A 22,350-nucleotide genomic window follows, 5' to 3' on the forward strand; every position below is an offset into this window, starting at 1 on the left:
AAATGCTTTAAAGTCTTTATACTCTTAAAAAAGACCAGAGAAGGCAATTAACATTTCCTCTAATAAAGTATTCAGAATAATTATAGGTGACTTTTCCTTTTCTTCTTTCAGTTATTTGCTTTTGACAATGATTAAACCTAACCTCTTCTGAAGACAGTTTTAACAGTTTTTTGTCCATGTTTGTATGTGCATGCTTGCTTTATTTACTGTACTTAAGTGCATGCTTTTAAGTTCCTTTATTCTGACAAGTGCATTGAGTGCTTCGTGATAATTTACTAGCTTGGAATATGCATAAGCCTTTAGGTATTTAAAATACAGCTGCATTATTTATATTTACAAAATAGCTTAATTTTGTAAAATCAGTGAAGAGATACAGTTCCAGCAATAATTCCCAACTTATCTGTAACTGAATCCATTTTAGGAAAATGGATAACATTCAGCACCTCAGTGAGCATCGTGGACCCTGGCCAAATCTAGCAAAATAGTGCATTTAATGCTTGTTAGGAAGGCCTGCCATTGTGTTTGAGATACCTACCACAAAATCGGCCCTTGAAAAGGGTCTTGACTTGGGTTATTAAAAACTTGTTAAATTGTCAGATAGTAATGTATTGCTATTTTTCAAAATAGCTGGCATGCATTCCATGAAATCTGTGAACTACTGTTTTAGAAGGACTAGTTTTTGAAAACTGAAGTGCAAATGAAAGTATAAAGTCATTAAAATCATAGTGTGCACATTCCTGTGTGTCATTGAAGGGCCACGTGTAAACTTCAGTATTTCCCTGCTGCCAGGTGTGTTGTGAGAGTCACTTTTTTTTTTTTTTGTTACCTCTAGTAGTAGTGCCCACCCCTGAGAAGCACAAGTTTGGTGAGTTTGGCCTTCCAGGTCACCCCTGACCTCTCACAGAAGCACTACCATGTCCCCTGTCACGCTGCTGGGTGCACCACGACATGACTCCCATGTCTGCCAGGTGACCCAGTGTCACTTGTGTGAGCAGGGGCCAGTCCTCACCAGTCTCCTGCCCTCCCCTTGTAGGCTTGCTGGCAGGGAGCAAGGAGGATTGAGAATCAACACCTGTAATTAGCAGAGTGATATTTGGCATGGAATTATTTGGTCAGCCGTAGCAGTGCTGTAGCTGGGCAGCAGAATGAGCTGTCAGTTACCTTTTTTTTAATAAATAAGACTCCCAAGAGAGGAACAAGAGATGCATCCATGTTACTGTAGGCAAAAAAAATTGTATCATTTTTTCCTGAAGCTTGCATGCAAAGCATCTGCTAAATTTGCTTATTTCATTATGTTGCTCTGCGTTGTCACTTCACAATTAGTGTAGAAAGGTTGTAAATCACCAAATGTGTGTTTTGTTTGCCCCCATTCTTCTTAATTTTAGACACCATCCCTGGGATGCAAGGTCTTAATAAAGGTTCCATCTATTTAATTGAGTAAACATATCTCATGCTGATTAGCAATAGCTATTTTACAGTGCTTGTTTTTTCATGCCCTAATTGCTAGTTTGTCCCCTTGTCTGTGTGCTCTCCTGCTGAAACTGTGCAGTAGTTTGTAGGCAGCTTGAACTAAAACCGGAGTAGGGTACTGGAGGAGGAAAATATAATTCGTTAAATAGGAAAGAGAGGACAGTATTGAGATGTCATTAAAGTTCTATTTTTGGGAAAGAGTGTGAAAAAATAATTTCTTGGTAAGTCAATATTATACAGTTTTGATATATTTTTCTGGCACTTTTGCAGTGTTTCTTATCACTTCTGAATCCATTCGAAACTGTGATTACTATCTTAATAAAATATAGCGACTTTACCTACAAAAATAGAACAACTTGCAATACAGTCTTACGTTTCTAGGAAATACAGTTTTGTATGGAATTACAGATAGCTGTGTATTTTAGGGACAAAACTAGAAATGGTTTTGCATTACATTTTCTGATGCATTTTCCACATTTAGATGTCAGAACACAAAATTTTATTTTTAAATGGAAGTGCTTTAATTAATAAACTTTATTCCAACTTCACCTTCTGTTGTGTCACGTGTGTGATCCCTGCATCAGGGAATGTTTCTTTCACAATGGATAGCCCTGTTCTTTGTAGTCACAGGATGGAAAGTACAGTAGGTATTAGCTGCACTGAATAGGCATTATTAAACTAAGATGACATAGGCATACAATCAGGACAGATGACTCAGTTTTTAAATTTAAATTTCAAGGTTTGAGTAGTTATCAGGACAAATTCCAGCACTTCTCAAGCTCTTTTTGGCATAGAGTACTTCTTTCAGTGATGTCCATTTTGGGGGGAAACACATCTGTTTTTCTTTCTTTATACTTAGCCTTGGTAGTTCTTACTTTCCATTCTTCTTAGTTTGTTTTCCCTGACATTCAGTATGAAGACTTAAATTTATTTTTAAAATATGCCTTTTTTAAAAAATGGTGCCTGCTGAGTATTGCAGGTGAACTCTTCACTGGCATCCCAGTTACGAAGTATATTTGCATTGTAAATTCAGAATTCTTGCCATGATGTACAAGGCATGTGGAACAACTATGGCAAGAAACTTTTGTTTCTAGTTATAAACCATGTTGAATAGTATGTGGGTTTTTCTGCTTTTTCTTTACCCCCATCATTCAGGCTTTAACTGAAGTACGAAGTTGTGAGCCCTATGGCTGCTTGATGAGCTGCCTTTCTGTGTTGGGCTTTTATGATGTGGTATTTATGTCTCTGCATAGAATCTTTTAGCACTCTTACCCAAGTGTCTGCCACCAGATATCCAGAGCTGTAGTGAAACCTTTAATACGTTTGATCAGGTTTGGTTAGGCTTGGTTGGTCACCCTTTCCTGACAGCTTGGAACACAGCATGCTGCTTGGGTAGCTTTTTATATTGTTTTCATGAAGCCTAGGGATAGGAGACATCATTAGGTCATTTAGTGTAATGGGTTTATTTCAGACTCTTACAGGTGAAAATCAGTGAAAAATACTGATTCTCCTGACTTGTCTTGTTTGACTTGTACCAGTGGTACACTTTAGCTTTGCGCTTCCTTGTTACTCAAGATACATTACTGATGTTGATCAGTAAACCTTGAGATGCCTTCTGTTCTTCATGGTTTGTTCTGATAATTAATTTTACTCTTACATAGTTATATCCTAATTTCAGTATGCATTTCCCCAGGTGTAGCTTTCAGTTGTTCATTATTAGCATGTCTGTGCCTAAAAAAAATTTTATTTATCTTCAGGTTTTCTTAATATAAAGCCTTTCTTGAGCCCTTAACTTCTGTGGCTCTTCTGCATTCGATTTAGTTTTGCAATGTAGCTAGAAGTATTGTGCCCTGGGTTTGTGTATAGAGTTCTAAAGTTTGTCATCTTTTGATTGTAAAATCATGTTTCTTCTGTTGTTATTACAGAATCACATTAGTTCCCATTGCTCTGATAGCTCGTTTCAGATTGCTTAATGTCTTGGGGTGACCTTATGATGTGTATCCCATATCACTGCCTATGCCCAGAAATTAATTTTTGTGCCTTTCTATGCCTCTAAACTTTCTATGCCACCATAACTGCAAGCTCTGATATCAAAGGTTCCTTGCCCAAAGTCCCTCCTAAGTGCAGATATAGCATAAGGCCTTTAACTGTGTAATTTTCAAAAATGTTTTTGATTTGATTTGATACCAGCCACTCCATGTTCCTACTTCTTCCTGTGCTTTCCTCTTCACTGTGAACCATTTGGGCCAAATTGATGGAATCTAGCACTAAACTGAAGGTGACTTTCCTTTTACTTCCAAATAATTGATAAATATATTAGGCAATTTTGTTTAGTATTAATCCCTGCCAAAATGCAGTGTTGACATGGCTGCTCAGTAATGATTTGCTGACAGGCAGGTTCAGAGAAAATGAATTTATGCAATGCATGCTTTTTTGGTTGGTGTGGGTGTGAATGTTCTGATCACTTAATTGTTACCTCTGAAGCCTAATTATGGCAAACTATGTATCATCCATTTCACTGCTTGTTTTGGCAGGCCTGCTGAAAGGATTTTGAACTTTCAAGCTTGTGTATTTTTCCCAGTTGTTTCGACTAGGCTTGTATGGTACCTCTTCCCACAGAACTTGCTTCAGACTTTATGGAAAATATTCCGCAAACATAAAGTGCATGAGGCTCATTTGATAGAGGCGTGCATGCTTCATTATATGTTTGTTGGAAGGCAAATTAGCTCTCAAATATTGGAGCCTTGTTTCTAACCCTTTTGTATTTTGGGGGAATTGGAAGTTTTGGGAAGGGTAGGTACTCAGAAAAAAAGATGAAAGTCATAAAAAGCTACAGCTTGTGAGAAATTTTTTGTAGCTGAGGATGCATTCATCCCTGGGCATGTCTTTAGTCAGTCTGCTCAAAAATAAACTAGCTTGTACGTCCCAGTACAGCAGTTGTATATATCTGTCTCTAGTTCTTGATATAGTCATATAATCCCATTGACTTTATTTTGAGTATAGAAATATGCACTTTTTTTTAAGCATATATGTGTTTGCCCCATATTTGCATTGATATTGAGCATCATTTGCTCCATTTTTTCAATAGACTGTCAAAACCTTAGTACAATTTTTTTCTGGAATTCTGGGTTCTTTGTGCTCTGTCTGACTGCGTTACTGTATGTGTAAGTGAATTTTTCTTTTGTCATGTTTTCAACAAATTTGAATGCTGTAAATGCTTTGGTTGTCTTTCATAGTTACATAGGTAAGTGAAATGTGTTGAAAAAAGAGACCTCAGTGCAGTATCTTACTAATTTGCCAAAAAGATGTTTGCTGTCTACCTTTTTGTGTGGTCGTATTTCTTGCTTACTAATGCATGAGCTATGAGGCAGTTTGTCCCTTTGATTTTCAAGATATCACTGTCTTTTTTGACTGTATTTTCTGTTCATTCTTGTTCATGCGTAAAGCTTAGAATCCTTTGCAGAGAGAGGTAGCTACGACTTGATGTGTTGTAATTTCTTTGCAGAAGTTCAGTGCTTAGTTTTGGTTTTATTTCTTCCTCTATGAAGCAGTTGCTTTTTTCTGTGTAAAAATTCTGAGTTCTTTATGTTTACATCAGCTAACATGTAAAATCAGTATAATTTTTTTCTGAAAACTTTAAAATACAGGACTTCTGATACTTTTTACGGAAAAAGCATTGCTGTTTTATTACATGGCACTTGATCCAAAAAAGTCTAGCTGATTCCTTATCTGACAGCTGATGTATCTTAAAGGAAATAACCACTAGCCAGATACTATTAATTCTGCTGCTGATAAAATTAATGTGGTAGCGAGGTGGAAGAACTAACGAGGAAGATCAAAGTATCTGATTATGTGCAAGTAATTAATCAGACTTCAAAACCCAGATCATGGCACCATAAACTAGTAAAATGTATAGCCAGTAGACGAATAGGATTGGAGGCCTTTAGAAACATAAAATTCTGTACTTTAGGAGAGTTAGCTAATTGTTACCTGTTAAAGTCTGGGCATCCCAGTGATAGGTGTGTTTATATGCTGTTCAAACATAGGGGACATAGCTACATATCTCTGTTTTTAACTGTTGTTAAATACACAGTTGATTTTGTTCTTTTGGTGAAGAACTTGTTAGTTCTAAAGGTGGAAAATACTCATAGAAAATTAGTATTTTTGCAGTATGCATTGAGCAAATGATAAAAACAAAATTCCTTCTGCTAAAAAGGACTAGAACTCTCTAAAAGTTACGAATCTTGTAAAACACTGATCAGTTTACATTGGAATGGCAGATACCAAACAATTTCCATTGTGCTTATGATCTTGGATTCCATTTACTTGCTGCTGTTGCCTATTTTTAAAATTCTATTTAATAAACTAAAAACGTTACTGCACTATAATTTGGCAATTAAAGTACATAATGTTCCCAGAAAATAGTAATGAGAGTAAGCTTTTCATTTACCCTGTTGAAGTCAGGCTCTGTTTTTACCAAGATTGTTTTCTCTCCCTTGTGTTTAGTTGTGCAAGTACCAGTAACTCTGATTATAGTGAATATATAGATACTGGTGCCCACACAGGGCACAGTGGTCTGACTGGGTCTCTGGCGGACACTGAGCATGCTATCACAGAACTGAGAGGAACCTAGGAAATCTTTTCTATCTAAAATTTTTTATGTTTTTCCTGCATTTTAGTTAGGTTTGTGTGTAACAATACTAAAACAATATTTGAGACTGGAGGAGAAAAATGTCTTTTAAAAGCCTGTTCTGTTACAGTGGATGGCCTAAAACCAGCACTGTTAGAAAATGACCCTGAATATTAAGGGAACACTTGTATTTCAAAACTCTGAATCACGGCTGCAGTTGTCACTACTGTCAGCACGATCAAACACATCCTTACTTTAGGTCGTGGTGGTGGGCAGCTGCACCAACTTCCTGGCTGTCTGTCAAGCCTTAGCAGATACAAGATTCAGCTGTCTAGGCATCATCTACTATTTGGAAAACCTGATCCATATTCTCTTCAGGGCAAAGTACCCAGTGAGGTCAGAAGTGTCTTTTAGGCTGCCAATTGAATTGGTGATAGTGAAAAGATAACACAAAAGAGGGAGGTTTTCTTCCTGAGTATGTCCTGTGGACTTCTATTGTTTGGGCGAAATAGTTCCAGTAATCTGTTTTGCTTTCTCCATATTCACCTGAAGGAGCACCAGTGCTTGGCTGCCTTAAGTTGAGGCTTCATACTGCTAAACATAACTTCTGAACTTCCTCTATCTAAAATCCTTAAACATGTTACCATTAAACTGCTTTTATAGGCTTTCTTGTTCTAAAAAGTGGCTTCGAAAATTCTGAGGTGAAACTGTTCTTGATGGGTTATTGGGAGCCCTATGTCAAAGGTGCTGTGACTTCAATTCTGTTTATTTTTTTTAATTCAATATGACAGCCATTGTATTAAGTAAGGTATTAAGAGATATGCTGAACTCCTTCATCTTTTTGTATATGCACGGGAGACAGTAGAGATAAGGTTTTTTTAATTCTGGTTGAGTGCTTGTTTGAGGTTGTACAGCCATCTTCTCTAGGTGGGATTTCTTGCTCCTTTGATAGTCAGCAAACAGCAGGGTGTCTTATCTATGTTAGGTCTTCCTCTGTCACTTAACTGCCTGAAGAAAGCCTAGATACTGTCTTTGATACCTCATTTTAAAGTGGAGCACAGTGTACTCTGGAAATAGTTACAGAATTACTTCCAAAACTTCAACAAGAGCCTGGATGACCTATTTCAGGCTATGCTCTTCATTTTTAAATGTTGGTTAGAAGTATTCAGGCTTTAACTATTTGCATATTTTGAGAGGGAAAGTTAGTAAGCAGTAGCTGATAGGGTGCAAGATATAGGAAAAGCCACCTGTCATGGGGTGTCTCCACTGTGAGTAATTCCATATGAACAAGTGTGCTTGATTATTTTGAGGGATTGAAATGCAGTGGTGAAAATTGTCATTGAAGTTAACTTCCTAGAATATTTTTGCCAGTACATGTGTTTGTGGTAAAGAGCTGGTAAAGCCATTGTTACTTATCCATACAAATCTTAAATGATTCCAGAAGCTGTTATACGTGGCAGTTTTGGAGTAAAATGAAATAATACTTGATATATGTGATTTGATTATAAAATTTACCTTTTGAAATAGACAAAAAAAATTTGTACCTGTGTTGTCTTTACTAACATCTGCACAGTGAGACAAATGCTAGTATTAAAACTTTTGGATTTTCATTTAATTTTGAGGAGTATCTGTAATTTCATTATATTTTCTATACCTCCCTATAGAAGAATGCTAAAAAATTCCAAATAAAGATTTAACTTAATATTTCATTTATTAAAATTTGACAGGTAAAGTTAAAGATTCTTTACAAAAACAGGTCTCTGAACAATGTACAGTGAAACTCTGAACAGTGGAAAGTTTAGAAGATCATTAGTCTTTCGGTTAACTTTCAAGATCTGTATGAATTTTCTGTTCATTTGGGCTTGAAACAGTTCTCTCTCTCTTTATTGTTTTCTTAAAATATTCAGTTCCTAGGAGTTTGTCAAATCTGCAGAGCTTTTTCACTGTGCTGTTTCTGCACATATACTTTTAGGAAAAGAAATTCTGCGTGAGAGTCTGTAGGGAACAGTCCTCTATCCTCTTTAGTAATTTTTTAAAGGTTTCCATGAAAAACAGATTTTTCTCCTCTGAAGTATTAGGGCATGGTTGCAAAGGCAGATAAGCTGATCAGACAAGCATGGTTCTTCTTTTCCTTGCCCACTACCTTTAAATGACTTGAATTGTTTCCTATTTGTTTGGGTATTAAGTGTAATTTTCTACTAAATTAGTAAATTGAAGTAGTTTGCTGAGTGATTGGATGATTGTAGAAACACAATAGAAGAGAGAGGAGCACAAAGACATGCAGTGGAGAGTGGAAAGGTGGAGTCGAGTAGAACTTCCCTCTTGGTTGCAGTGGATGTTAGATCACCTCTTTCACTTTAGGAGCTTTTATTTACTGTGAATACAGCATATTTTGAAAACAAGAGGAAAAAACAGAAGAGTACCACTGGGCACACATGAGGTTTCTGGATGCTTTCTGAGTGTTCAAGCTTCTTTCTGTTGCTCATCTTCTTGTCTTTTCTAAAATTCTGTCAATTGTCCATTTTAAATCTTACTTTAGAGATTATCTTGTATAGTGGATGCATTTTTATGTGCTGGGGTTTAGTTTTTTGTGGTCACTTCTTCCTCTCCCGTGAGTTTGCTGCTCCCATTTAATATCATTTGAAGGGCAGAGAGTAGAAAACGGTGATCAGTGTGAGAAATGAGATCCAACGTCTAAATCTTCCTAAATGTGTAAGTGCTAGAAAAGAGCTATTTGTGGTTGGAGAAATGTGGGAATAGAGGAGCCATCTTTTGACTCAGAAGGTTCTACTTAGCATGGCTGACCATACAGTAATACAGAATTGTCTAGAATTCACCATTTTACCTTTGCCAATTTCTCTGAAGCTGGCTGGACTTTCAAAATCTTTTAACAACTCCTGTGCTTTCACCTGCACTAATCTTCTTTGCCAAGTGGTGTAGCAGTAACAAGACCTAACTCCTCTGGCCCTTTCAGGCATAGTTCAGATGGAAGATATGCTAAGTGGGTGCATTACTATTTACCTTTAATAAAAATAAAATTATTATGCAAAGCTCTGGTTCTCTTTTTAACAAAGAAATTGAAGCTACTTCCTCAGTGGAAATTTTAAAGATAGGGTTGAGAGCTGAGGAGCTAAACCAGCTTCTGAATTATACATCCCTGCAGTACTAGTAGCATTACTTTTTCTTCTTTTTTACTTTTGTATAGAAGAGAAGAAGCCTAAAGTCAAGAAACCAAAATCAGAATTCCCTGTATACACAGCTCTGGAGTCAAGTGCGTATATACCATCTTATGATCATGGAGCTTCAATTGAAGAGATTGAGGAGCAGATGGATGATTGGTTGGGAGGCAGGAACAGAACCCAGAAAAAGAAGGTAGGCTCAATATCTTTCATGTTGTTGTATATTTTAAATGTTGATTCATTTGCTTGCCTCTCAGGAAAACAGAATATTGTGTGTATACTACCACAATATTCATATACCATTAAAGTGTAGAGAAGTATTAATTGTCTGGCAGAGACATAAGAGAAAAAGAATCAATTGTATCAGTGTTCAGTGTAATTTGTGTAATGATACTAGAAATGTTGTTATAATAGGATGTCGTTGATTAAGCTATATGAAAGCTCTCTAGGGTTTCTAATATAGATACTATTCCTGTTCACTAGAAATTAGTAGAACGTAATGCTGTCAAGTTGTATGAGGCTTGTTTCTTTCTCTTAATTGCAGTTAATAACATTTTGCTTGCAAGAATAGATTCTTCTCTATTAAAAGAAAAGCAAAGGAAAAAGAAGAAACCTTCGCTTCCTAATATGCAGATGTATTATCTTTTGATTATAGAACTGATTACATACTTTGTGCATTTTATCTGATGCATGGGAAGGTTCTAACAATTCAGTTTAGACCTATTGTTAAGGTTCTTTCTACTCAGAGATGAGAGTTCTTAGTGGTGGTTAGTATAATTGTTTTCTGGTAAATTTTATTAAATCATACTAGCTTGAAAATGTTTATTTTTCATGTTGAAACTGAGAATAAATGTTGTAAATTAATCAGCTGTCTTGAAAATCTGCCTTCCTTGGAAGACAGATGAGAAGGGTGTGTTTGAAGTGAAGTTGGGTTGGCTGCATGCTTAATCATCTGGATCCACAAACTCATCTTCCCCTCTGACAGAAATTGAGTCTGTCTTTGAATTTCCATGAAAATGCAGAACTTGAATAAGACTGGGCCTATTCCATATATAAATTTGCACCTCCTCACAGAATATATAGAAGTTGTGTCTTCAGAGACACTGCTAGGAGAACTAGTTGTAGGTCCATCCTTTTCAGATGTCCTCAAAAAAACTAACTTGGTTTTCTACACTTCTGTCTGGATGTTCAGTATTGCAACTCATTGCTTTGATAAATTAGTGTATTTTTAAAATTATATTCTGTTACAAAAGGGGTTAACCTTTTAGGGACAATCAGGCAGTTTGTAGGTATACTGTCTGGGTAAAGTGTTTGACCGGAACAAACTGTGATGAGTTGTGCTTCCTTTGCTTGACAGTGAATATGTTATCATGGTGCAACATCGACATTTAATACAATAGTGGAGGGAAACAGATTCATAAACTGCACAAAGAAATAGAGAGTGTCTGTCACTGGCTCTAGTAGCCTGTAGGAACCATTTGTATGTAATAGGAGAAAGTCTGTGTCATATGATTTGTAATAAGCTCACTGGGAAAATGGTTGTACCACAAGTGAATTGTTCCTCACTGTCAATTGACACATTTTCCATTTTAAAAATACATATTTTTCTTCACTTTGCATCATAGATGTGAACTGGGTCAGCATCCCTCTTCTGCCTCTTGCACGGACGTGAAACCAAGTGGTGTGTAACGTTCACCTCTCGGTTCTGCTTGCTTTAGGAAAAAGTCTTTCATAAATCATTTTGCCATCAGACCTTTTCTTGGGATTGTCATTCTTCACTCATAAGGAAATCTGTTAGCTTTTCTTTTTCCTTGTCTTCTGTGGCAGGGATGCAGACTGTGCCAGCCAACCAGTTACCTGTGTGGTACCTTAATAGAATAATATGTTACTTTGTCATCCTTCCAGGAGTAAGAACTGGAGTTGCTTCCCCTGCTATTGGTATCCCAAATGTAGATGATTACAGTAATTTAATATTGTTCATCAGCTGCTCTGCACTGTTGATATTTGTACTTTAGAGGTGCCTATAATCCATGAACTGATGTTTTGGAAGTGCTGCACTGTGCAAAGTGCCTAATTTGGTAGAAAGTTTAGATTATGTTCAGTTTTTAGGTTGATTTATTCTTAATACTTTGAGTTCTTTTTTTCTTTGTGATTTATTCTTTTTGATTACTGCTTCCATAGAATTTAAGTATTGAAGTAGATAAAGAACAGGCTATAGAGAAGAAAACAGATTCCTTCTTAGGCATTGTAAAATCATCTAGGAAGGGAAGGAGAAAAGAGGAATGTTTTCTCTTTCTTTTCATAAGGTTACATGGTTTACTATGCTTATAGCATAATAAAGTTTTTCTTCTGCCCAAGTTTGAGAATGTACTGAGCTTATGTCCATAAGGAGCTAGTCTTGCCATGGTTTTACTCTTTACTTAGAACTGAATATTAAATGAAGTAATAAAAGAAAGTGAGCTATGGGGAGATAGATAATATCAGTATTGCAGAACTGAGAGGTAATTTTTCTATATTTCTGTGTAGCAGTGATCCATCCACCTTTAGAACTTTTTTAGTATAGTTGTGATCATTGTGCTTTTCAAAAAAAAAAAAACTTAAGAGAAAGACTAGGTCAACAGTGAAAATAAATTCAGAAAATCATATTTATGAGGGAAGGTTAAATAGTTGGAGTTTTTCTAACACAAAAAAAATGGGAGGCTATGGGGAAATAACAGGATACAGTGTTTTTCCAGTCCATTCCAGTTTTGTTTTAGGTAAAATTACAATATTTTATTATGACTTATTACCTTTCATAAATTCAGAGAGAAAGAAATACTCAATTTGTTTTGCAGCCAGGATGCTTAAATTCATATTTGGGAGCACATGTGAGGGGAAGCACGTACCGAGAGCATGTTACCTGGATCACTTATGAAACCTTTCCATCTATCCTGTTCTTGAACTCAATCTGTTGGAAATAGTGCGAGCTGACTCAGTTGTATTTGAGAGCATGGAAATGAAGTAATGGGACTCTAGAGAGGTTTTTATATGTATACAAAATCATACTTACCTAGGACTAAATTGCATATTCATATAGTGCTGGTTATACGATTCATGCAAACTGCATATGACTATGAACTTGGGAGGAATGGCTAAAAGCTCCTTCTCATGCGCATCAACAAAACTCTTCAAAGCAAGCAAAGAAAAAGTTTATTTCAAAGATTGTTTTTCTTTTGTCACTGAATATTTGTACTTTGTTTCTGAAAGGGAGAAGATCCGCAAGACCTTCTTTCAGGTTATTGAGATCTTAATTTACTTAGCTTGAATTTCTGGGGTTTTTTTTTCTTTATCTGTCACTAAAAGGTGACTGGAAAACTTGTTCTGTGTAGGCTTGTTAGTAATTAAGGGAAATTTAGAGGGAATGAACTTCCTCTGAGATATATTATTTTGTGACTTGAATATGTTGTTAAGCCATAATTGCATTAGTTAGTAGCCATTTAACCCTTTACTTCCCTGGTGCGCAACCTATTATGTGGAGCTGGAAGAAAGGAAAGGAACCTATGTTTTGTTACATCTGATCTTGTTCAGTCATTTCTGCAAATATTCATGCAGGAATATATGTATTCACTGGTTTTGGAATCATGGTATTGATGAATCATTTCTCTCAGTGGGATTTCTCTCATACTCTTTATTCTGATTTGATTTTATGTGATTTGTAACACATGTTGTTTTCATGAGAGTTTATTGCTTATATGAAGAATATTGTTGTTGCATGAAAATCTTGGCCCTTAAGAAATCATTGGGAGATTTATCATTGTCTTCAGTGGGACCAGGATTATAATTCCTTTTGGTTTACAGATTCCTCATCATCTCCACTGGAATCTCCTTTTCATATCGTTATTTGACTCATTCATCTCTGAAGATAGAGTTCCAAGTTCTGTCTCAATGACTGGTGAATACTTTTGACCTTTTGATATTTGCTTGCTCTGTAAAGAGGAGATAAAGGTGGAGAAAGACAGTGCCTGATCCCTTCCAGCTGGACCAGATGTATGGATAGAAAATGATGTTTCTCATTATTTTTGTTTTTCATGTTATCCTACGGCACTTCTTGGCATTTGGGTGTTTTTGATATTGCAGGAGCACCTGGCTTGATTTTACTAAAGCAGGAGTAGTAAAAACTATTTTTGTGCACAGAGCATGGGAAACTTAGCATACATCTCTCTTGCATTTGCTATACTTTTTACCTTTAAATTAGGATTAATAAAAATACTGTGAAATAAAAGTATACGTAAGCATTGTTTTCACACAGTTTATTATAGATGCTGAAAGTAGTTACCATTTTTTCTTAGTTACTGAACTATAGACTGATCATTCTGGTGCTGAACTCTTCTCTGGTTAAAATGCAGTTTGTGTTTTTATTTTTCTCAGCCTGGGCCATCAAAGCACTGTGTTTTAGATATAGGATATTGATAACTGAGTGAGCTTTTTAATCATAAAGGTTTCTTTTGAAAGTTGGCTGTGGAACAGCAATATAAAATAACTTTAAATGTCCAGAAGAGATATCTCTGCTTTCTAACATTAAAAGGCAAAATGCCGTACAAATGCTGAATTACTATTTTGTTAGCTTAAAATGTATAGATTTGACAATTAAGTCTCAGTAATTTTATAACCTTGTACGTTTTGTAATTGCCAGCTAGCCTGCCACCTGCTCTCTTCTGCCTTGGATCTTCCCACATCTGTGCTGCTTTGAAATCTGAGTATGCTTTTTCTTTAGTAGCAAATAATGTGGTGCTTGTTCTAATCCTCAGGGTTCCAACAAGATGTCATATGACAGATTACCTGAATACAGTTTCCAGGCTTTTAAAAAATGTTAATTTCTTAAGCAAGCAGTTTGTATCTTAGCAGGATTAAGGTGCTGTGTAAACCAGATGTTTTAATAAATTGGTCTTTGATGGGAAGGGTTATTCTCTTCTGGTGTGCAGCCTGAGGTCATTTAGTTTTGAAATAATTTATTTTCTCTTTCTAAGCAATGAAGCAAATATGCCATTTGAAAAGTGTGTCTGGATTCTAATGCTCTTCTATTCTTGGGACAGGTACAAGTAAGCAGCTAGCAGTCTGAGATTCCTCATAGTGTCTCGCTAGTGGGCCTTAATCCTGACTCAGAAGGATTACTGTAGGTCTAGAAAGTAAATCTCTCTGTGTTCCCAGTGAATTTAAGGCTCTGTATTGAGACTGCCAGCAACCATACATGTTAGTGTCAGTTATGAAGCTATTCATTGGAGCTAGTCTAAGTTCATAATACATTTTAACCTGAGCTCCAAATTCTCATCAAATGGTGATGACTTTGAGTTGCTATTGATCTGGGCTATATTGAATTTAGTAACCCTGAGGTGAAAATCTCAGTATTCTATTACCAAACTCTTAAAAAAGTAGTGTTACTGAAAAGATGCTTCATTAAAAAAAAAAAAAAAATCAAATCTTCATTAGAGTGTTACTGAAAGTGTTAAGAGTTCAGACTTTCCTGTGGATTTTTATGCTTAATCTCACTGCAAATATTGCAGGCTCAGCCTAAGCAGAATATTGGGGTTTGCATATTAAAAAAACTCTACCGTTTGTTGCATAGGCTACTCCTACAGTTGGTATATTTACATTACAGTTATTACTATGAATGAAAAATTATACACGTGCTTTTAAAAATAAGTGTTTAAATCTACCTATTTTCTTTGGCTCCTGTCCGAGGTCAGTGGACAGGTATGGAACAACATATATATTTTTCTTCTGTGCAACAGAATCTAGTGATAAAATATTGATAACAGTTAGAATGATGGAATCATTTAGGTTTGAAAAGACCCCCCTAGATCATAAAGTCCAACTGTTAACTCAGCACCACCATGTTCACCACTAAGCCATGTCTAAGTGCCATGTCTGTGTGCCTTTTGAACAGTTTCAAGAACAGTGATTCCACTGCTTCCTGGTACAGCCTGTTCCAAACTTGACCGCTCTTTTAGTGAAGAAATTTTTCCTAGTATCCAATCTAAAACTCCTCTGGTACAACATGAGGCCATTTTCTCTTGTCCTATTGCTTGTTACCTGGGAAAAGAGACTGACCCCCACCTCACTACGACCTCCTTTTGGGTAATTGTAGAGGGTGATAAGATCTACCCTGAGCCTCCCTTTCTCCAAGCTAAACACCTCCAGCTCCCTTAGCTGTTCCTCATCAGACTTGTGCTCCAGACCTTTCACCAGCTCCATTGCCCTTTTTGGACTCTCTCCAGCACCTCAGTGTTCTTCCTGTATTGAGGGGCCCAGAACTGGACCTAGGATTTGAGGTGTGGCCTCAAATCACTGCTCTGGTCCTGCTGGCCACACTGTTGCTGATCCAGGCCAGGATGACACTGGCCTCTTGGCCACCTGGGCACTTGCTGGCTCATGGTCAGCTGCTGTTGACCAGCACCCCCAGGTCCTTTTCCAGCTTGCATCTTTCCATCCACTCTGTCCCCAGCCTGTAGCACTGCAGGGGTTGTTGTGACCCAAGGGCAGGCACAGGCACTTGGCCTTGGTGAACCTCAGAGCTCTGGCCTCTCCCCATCAATCCAGCCTGTCCAGATGCCCGTGCAGAGCCTTCCTGCCCTCCAGCAGATGAACACTCCCACCCAACTCAGTGTGTCTGCAAACTGCCTGAGGGTGCCCTTGATCCCCCCATCTGGATCATTGATGAAGATACTAAACAGAACTGGTCCCAGCACCAAGCCCTGGGGAACAGCACTGGTGACCGGCCACCAGCTGGATGTAACTCCATCGCTCTCTGGGCTTGGCCTTCCATTCAGGTTTTTGTCTAGCAAAGTGCACAACCAGCCAAGCCATGAACAGCCAGTTTCTGCATGAGATGCTGTGGCAAATGGTGTTAAGGACTTCACTGAAGTCCCAGTGGACACATCCACAGCCTTTCTTTCATCCACTAAGCAGGTCATCCCATCATAGAAAAGGAGATCAGGTCAGTCAAGCAGGACCTGCCTTTCACAAACCTCTGCTGGCTGGGCCTGATTCCCTGGTTGTCCCACACTGTGATGGCTCCCAGGATTATCTGCTCCATGACCTTCCATGGCACCCTAGGAGAGTGATGAGAAGGCGTTCTTTTGTTGCACGTTATGTTGGTGATGTAGGGAACAGGCCTTGATATACCAACAAAATAGCTGGGCACCTTGGTTATTCTAAAATGTTTATGTAATTACATATTAGTGATTCTGTTCATCTTTCTTTCCATTTTTGCTGGCCACTGAGTCAGTCAGCCTAATGAACAAAAGAAAACCAGAAAGACCTTTTCAATTTTTCAAGCGTTGTAACTGACAGCCAATGTTTTTGTTGGTTTTATGGCTAATTTGTTTCTTTATGTGACTGTTGAACCAGAGCAGTCTACTTATAGGAAATTAGTGTATTTAGCATATTTCTGTCCATTTGGTATACTTTTTATTTTGTTTAGAAACAATAAATTTGTTTACTTTTATGTACTCTTCGAGTCATCTTTCCTTAAACGCACATAATAACCTTCTTTTCAAGCTTCTGTCTTGAGTATTTAAGCCTCTAAGTACTTTACTTTGGACTTGAATAGCTTTAAGGAGAGAATAAATGTGATTCTAAAAAAATATTATTTTTAATTATTAAGTTTTCCTTGGAGAGGATGACCCACATATTTAAATCTAGAATAAGGCTTGTCTGCTTTTGAGCTGTGAATATCGAATCATTAGGGTCAGGAATCTAATTTAATCTGCAGTATTAAACATGCAAGACTTTTTAGTCCTCAGGTTTTCTTAAGGAAGAATAAAATTATAGGATGATGTTGATATATTCTTTAACTAGCATCTCAAGTTGGTGATTTCAATGTTATGGCAAATATGCATCAAAGAACAAATTGTATTTGTAAATACATAATGAAAAAATTAATTTCTCCTAGCATCGGATTCAGAGAAAATAGTTTTTTGTGACTGAGACAAATGCCACAAGTAGTAAGCATTAAACCAAGAGTTACAGACTTTTGCCTGAAATAGGTCATGAATATGTAAAGACTGTAAATAAACACTAACTGAATAATTGCTATGTAAGTATGTGTAATTTATGTATTTCCTTTTTTGCCTCTCTCTCTTTGACCTTTAGTTAGGTTAGATTGATTAACAAAGCATATGAAACTTTATTTCTTTATTTATTCTTGTATTTACAGAAAGTAATGGTGTGTTTTTAGAATATATAATTCAGTAATATCCTGCTTTCAAATATACTATGCTCAGGCCAGCTAGAACTGCAAGCAGGAAAGTCATGCTATAAACATTTAGAGGTAATATTAAAACTTACCTAATGATACAGAGAAATTATTTGATATGACAGCCAGAAAAAAAAGGGGGTCGGAAACGGTATGTTTCACAGCACAACCAAAATTCAGTCTAGATTGCAAAGGAAACAAAGAACCAAAATATATATTTCCCTAAGGACATTTCCTAAAGATAGTAACAATATGTTATATAAACACTTATGCACTACTTAAAAACATAAATCAGCCATGCATATGTGTTGAATTAAGGCAATACAGTTGACATTTGCCTGGTATTTCCTGATTTTGATGGAGTTTTTAAACTTTCCTTCTAATTAAATATAGTAGCATGGGTTCTTGTCTTGTACAGACAAGAAGAGTAATACACTGATTTCAACACCATACTGTAGATGTTGTGGTGTCAAATTTTAGCTTTCAGTAGTTTTCCAACTGAATCTGTGTTCCAGAAGAAGTGATTGATGTGACTTGCTGCCATAATTCAATCTTACTAGTTTCACACATGTACTTTCAGTATGTAGTCCTCAGGTTTTTGGGTCTGTCAGTTGAAAACTACCAAAGAGCTCCGGTTAATTGTGCAAAGTATTAACCTGTGGGGACAAACACACAGGGTTTTTAAAATGCAGCTCTGTTTCTGTACTGGGCAGTACTATAATCTCAGTTGAGGCACCTGCCTGGGTCCAAATTAGGGCTGTATAGCTTTTTACATTAACTTTTATAACTCTGGTTGGACTTGTTAATTTATCTCAGATCTCAAGTCCTGCTGCATTTCTGAGATTGACATGGTAGTTGTCTATCACAGAAAAACTTGGTAGTTGACAAAATAAGAGAAACCTCATTCCTATGAGGAGAAACTGGAAGTTGATCTTTCCCAGTCAATCCTTGAAGATCTAACTTTTGTCATTAGTGGTGTCTCTTCTGTCCTGGAGGTCATATCCATTTTACATACATTTGCAAGAAATTGTGCAGTGCTTTTGTAGTTAATAGTTTTTGCTGCACTGGTTTTGTTTTCCTCTCAGCCTGGGAGAGATGTAGCAAAACATCTGATGGGATTACTCTGATTTAGCCCAATTGGAGTCAGGGGGTGGTGGAAATCCTAGTTTTCCTACGTAGAGTTCCCTCACTCACTTCCCAAAACAAAGTCACTCCTATCTCAACTATGGAAGGGAAAGAGTAAAGAAGCAGAAGGGAGTAGTTGCACAAATCAGGGGTAGGAGCAGGAAGAAGATGTGAAAGGTGGTTAATCACTGTGACCTTGCTCCACTTGCCTACCCATCCAAGAGAAGGGAGAGAGAGCAATTCATCAATCCCTGTATCCTCATAATTCTGGCAACAAATGAGAGGCAAGGATGTTAAATATCCCTGAAATGGGATTTTCACAGTATCCACAACTTAGGGATCAGAAAGAATTTGCAGTTTATAGCACTGACTTCTGTAGTTCAATTCACTGCTGCTCTTTTTGGCTTTTTAACATGAATTTGAAAAGTGCAAACTGTTACAAAATACTTACTTACTTTTCTTGGTATGATTTTAGCTATCTTTAAGTTGGAGAATGAAGTTAGCTTCAAATAAATCCAGTTTTAATTTATAAGTGTAAATACATAGTGATGTTTCTATATCATATTTTCCAGACAAACCAATTAAAATCTGGTCAGATTCAGCATCTTACCTTCTTTCACAGTGCATGGTGCTGCTGCTTTCCTTTCTTTTTCTTCCTGGGGCCATGACTATAGTGATGTTTGGTGAAGTTTATTTATAGAAATTACCTAGGAACTGTAATCTGTGGTAAACTCCAATTACTAAAAATAAACTGAACCATGTGAGACATGTTTGGCTTTTGTTTATAGTAAATATGTAATCTTGCCTTGCCTAGGAACCATTTAATACTAGTGACATAAGCATTTTGTCACTTCAGAATTTTCAGAGAATCTCAATCTAGTTAATTAGCTATTTTCTATATTGGTTTTGTCAGGCAGAATGCAGTTTTGAAAAGATCACCTTTAGTCTTCAAACTCTCAGTTCAGCACACTTGAGCATGCAGTTGCATTCCATTTAAAGGAATAGGAGTTGTGTCCATAACCATTCTTATAAAATGCTACGGGATAATATATTACTTATCCAAACCTGCAAAAGAGGAGAGCACTCTTAAAGTGCTCTCTTAAAGTTGGCACAGTATGAGAAATGGTACATTGTAGTGAAATTTATCATATTGGTGATGGCACTTTCTATAATTTCCAAAACGCAGAATTTTTTTAATACAATGGCTATCCTTGAGATGCAAATTGTGAAGGAGTGGATGTTCTTGCATCATTTGCAATTGAGTACTATGGAAAGCTTGTGTTTTGTTGCAGCCCCCAGTGTTTCACAAAGTAAACATGCATTTACATCATGCATTTACATGATGTGTTGTATAGCATCAGATTTTTTACACAGACCTCTTTAGGGAACATCAGCATTCTGACCATCCAAAATCCTCCTAGTGGTGTTACTTTTAGTCTTAAAATAAACTATGTGCCTGGGTTTGTTTTTTTAAAAAAACATGCAATCATGAACATGGAAAACATAATACTTCAATTTTTACTATTTACTAGGTGGTATTTGTAATTTGCATTGGAAATCTGGATTGGAATAGGTCTAGAAAGAAAATACATCAATAGAGGTTCTAGGTTTGTAACTAGGGGATCTAAGTTTGTAACTTCTAGTGTGTGTGTGTGTTTTGGGGTTTTTTTAACTCTACTGGTCTCGATGACTGAAAATTTACCAGTAACTGCAATCTGTCACTGCTTTGGGCGTTTTCTTTATTGTCCTTGTTTGGAGAACTTGACTGGTAATGAGAAATTGAGCACAGGAAGAATGAGACTGGCGTTAATGGTGCATTTTCAAATGGCAACAAATCATGGGAAGGAAAATCTGTGTGAATGAAAAAAGGCTACCTTTGATTTTTGCTTAGCCCAAACATTGTGGTTGTACTTGCGAATTTGACAGGTAGATTCAATGTTTATATGTTTACCTAGTTTTACTAGTGTTGCCCTTATTTTCAATTACATGCATACTATTTCTTGATAATTAACAATTTTGAAATTTGGGAGTTTTTTGGCAGTGCTCTGCTTGAGGTTGTCATCACAGATCTTTGTTTTATGAATACATGATAACTTCTCAGATTCTCTCCCCCCCCCCCCCCCCCATTACTATTTGTCAACTTAGACTGTTGGAAAACAGAACTGAAGTTGAATTTAGTATGGGCCATGTTCATGACATTTTCCAGATAGCCCATTTAGGGTCCTAAATGCATATATTGTTTCTGATTCTTTCAGGCATATTCTGCTGGGACAGTAGATTTTTTTTTTCTTTTCTTTCCTTTTCTTTTTTTTTTTTTTTCTCTTTCATAGCCAAAATTTGCACTTGCCTTGAGCCATGTCAGAGCATCTGTTAGGTTGTCGGCTAGATACCATTCTCTATTTTTGTTCTCTACCAAAGTGAACTTATATGTTGAAAGCAAATCTCTACATTTTGGTATTCTTCATAGCAGAATGTTATTAACTTTGGACATCTTGTCCATTTGGAGAAGGGTGCTGAATTTTTCCTTTGGATCTTAGTATACTGATAGTCCTGAGTCATACCTATATAGTACTGCATTCCACAATATGTCTATACACTTTGGGGATGCAAAGTACCTCCTACATTTCAGTTAAAAATTAAGAGATCAAAATATCCAGGCTGGTTTAGGTCATTAGAGCAAGATAGTATTGCTAGTAAAAGAATTTAGTTGCATTTGATGTGAAAGAAAGAACATTATTTTAGACGTTATCTGTGGTGGTGAAATGCTTCAGAGACAATTAAAACGATATTTGAAGGAAATCAAGGGACACAAAAAGCCCCCTGATTTTGGATAAGCTGTTTAAGATGAATGAAGGTAGGAGAAACATGTTGCCTCCAACAGACCAATGTAAAAAAACAGAAAACCAAACAAACCCAAAAGTTATTGAGGTAAGATCTCTATTTTATGATAAATTGTGCCAGGAAGCCTGACAGAAAAGCTGGACAAAGGACGGAAGATGAAGGAGAGGACAGCACTGTAGAGCAGTCAGCAGGATTAGCTGTGTAATAGTATCTTGTTCATTATGACACCATCAAAGGATGGTTTAGTGTATTGAATGGTACTTAAATACCATATGTCAATGTTTTCAGAATACCCATAATATGGCATATTGTACTGAAGTTGATAAAAGAGAGTGTACAGCCTGATGTTGTTAAATATTTGACACTTTCATGAGTCAAATAATAACCTTGCAAGGAAAAACACTTTTTTAGTAAGGACTAATCATATGCTTTAATGTATCTGCATGCCCTTGGGCTCGTCTTCTCCGGTAAATTTAGCATGGCTAAAGATTTTTAATGTGTCAAGTAATTATGAAATAAGTTGCCACATGCAATCTGTTGAGACTTACTACCCTATGCACTTATTTTTTGAAGTTTATGAAATTTACAGAATTCATTGACCTATGTACTGTAGAAGATTTTCAATTTTGTGTTCTCTGTCAAATGGAAATACTTTTTAAATTGCATTTCAGAATCCAAATAGGGTGGTGTTTGAGAGAGAATGAAATGAAAAACATGCATTCCCTTTCTTTGGGAATTTGTCTCCACGTTAATGTATCACAGGCCAAACCTAATTACCTATTCAACCTATATTTTGTTTGATCTACATGCCTGAGTGTCCTATAATCAAATTTACTGAAGAGCTTCTCACTTTTTTCTGCATTAAAACAATT

At 36.6% G+C, this 22,350-nt stretch overlaps 1 protein-coding gene across 1 annotated transcript in view; it reads left to right on the plus strand.

The window, feature by feature from the left end:
- DNAJC1 (DnaJ heat shock protein family (Hsp40) member C1) overlaps positions 1–22,350 on the plus strand; it is a 109,135-nt gene that overhangs the window by 56,897 nt on the left and 29,888 nt on the right. Inside the window, exon 8 of the mRNA XM_069006660.1 lies at positions 9,306–9,472. Coding sequence (XP_068862761.1) covers positions 9,306–9,472 — 167 coding nt within the window. The remainder of the gene's footprint in view (positions 1–9,305; positions 9,473–22,350) is intronic.

This window comes from Aphelocoma coerulescens, chromosome 2, assembly GCF_041296385.1.
Source record: "Aphelocoma coerulescens isolate FSJ_1873_10779 chromosome 2, UR_Acoe_1.0, whole genome shotgun sequence".
NCBI classification, from domain to species: domain Eukaryota; kingdom Metazoa; phylum Chordata; class Aves; order Passeriformes; family Corvidae; genus Aphelocoma; species Aphelocoma coerulescens.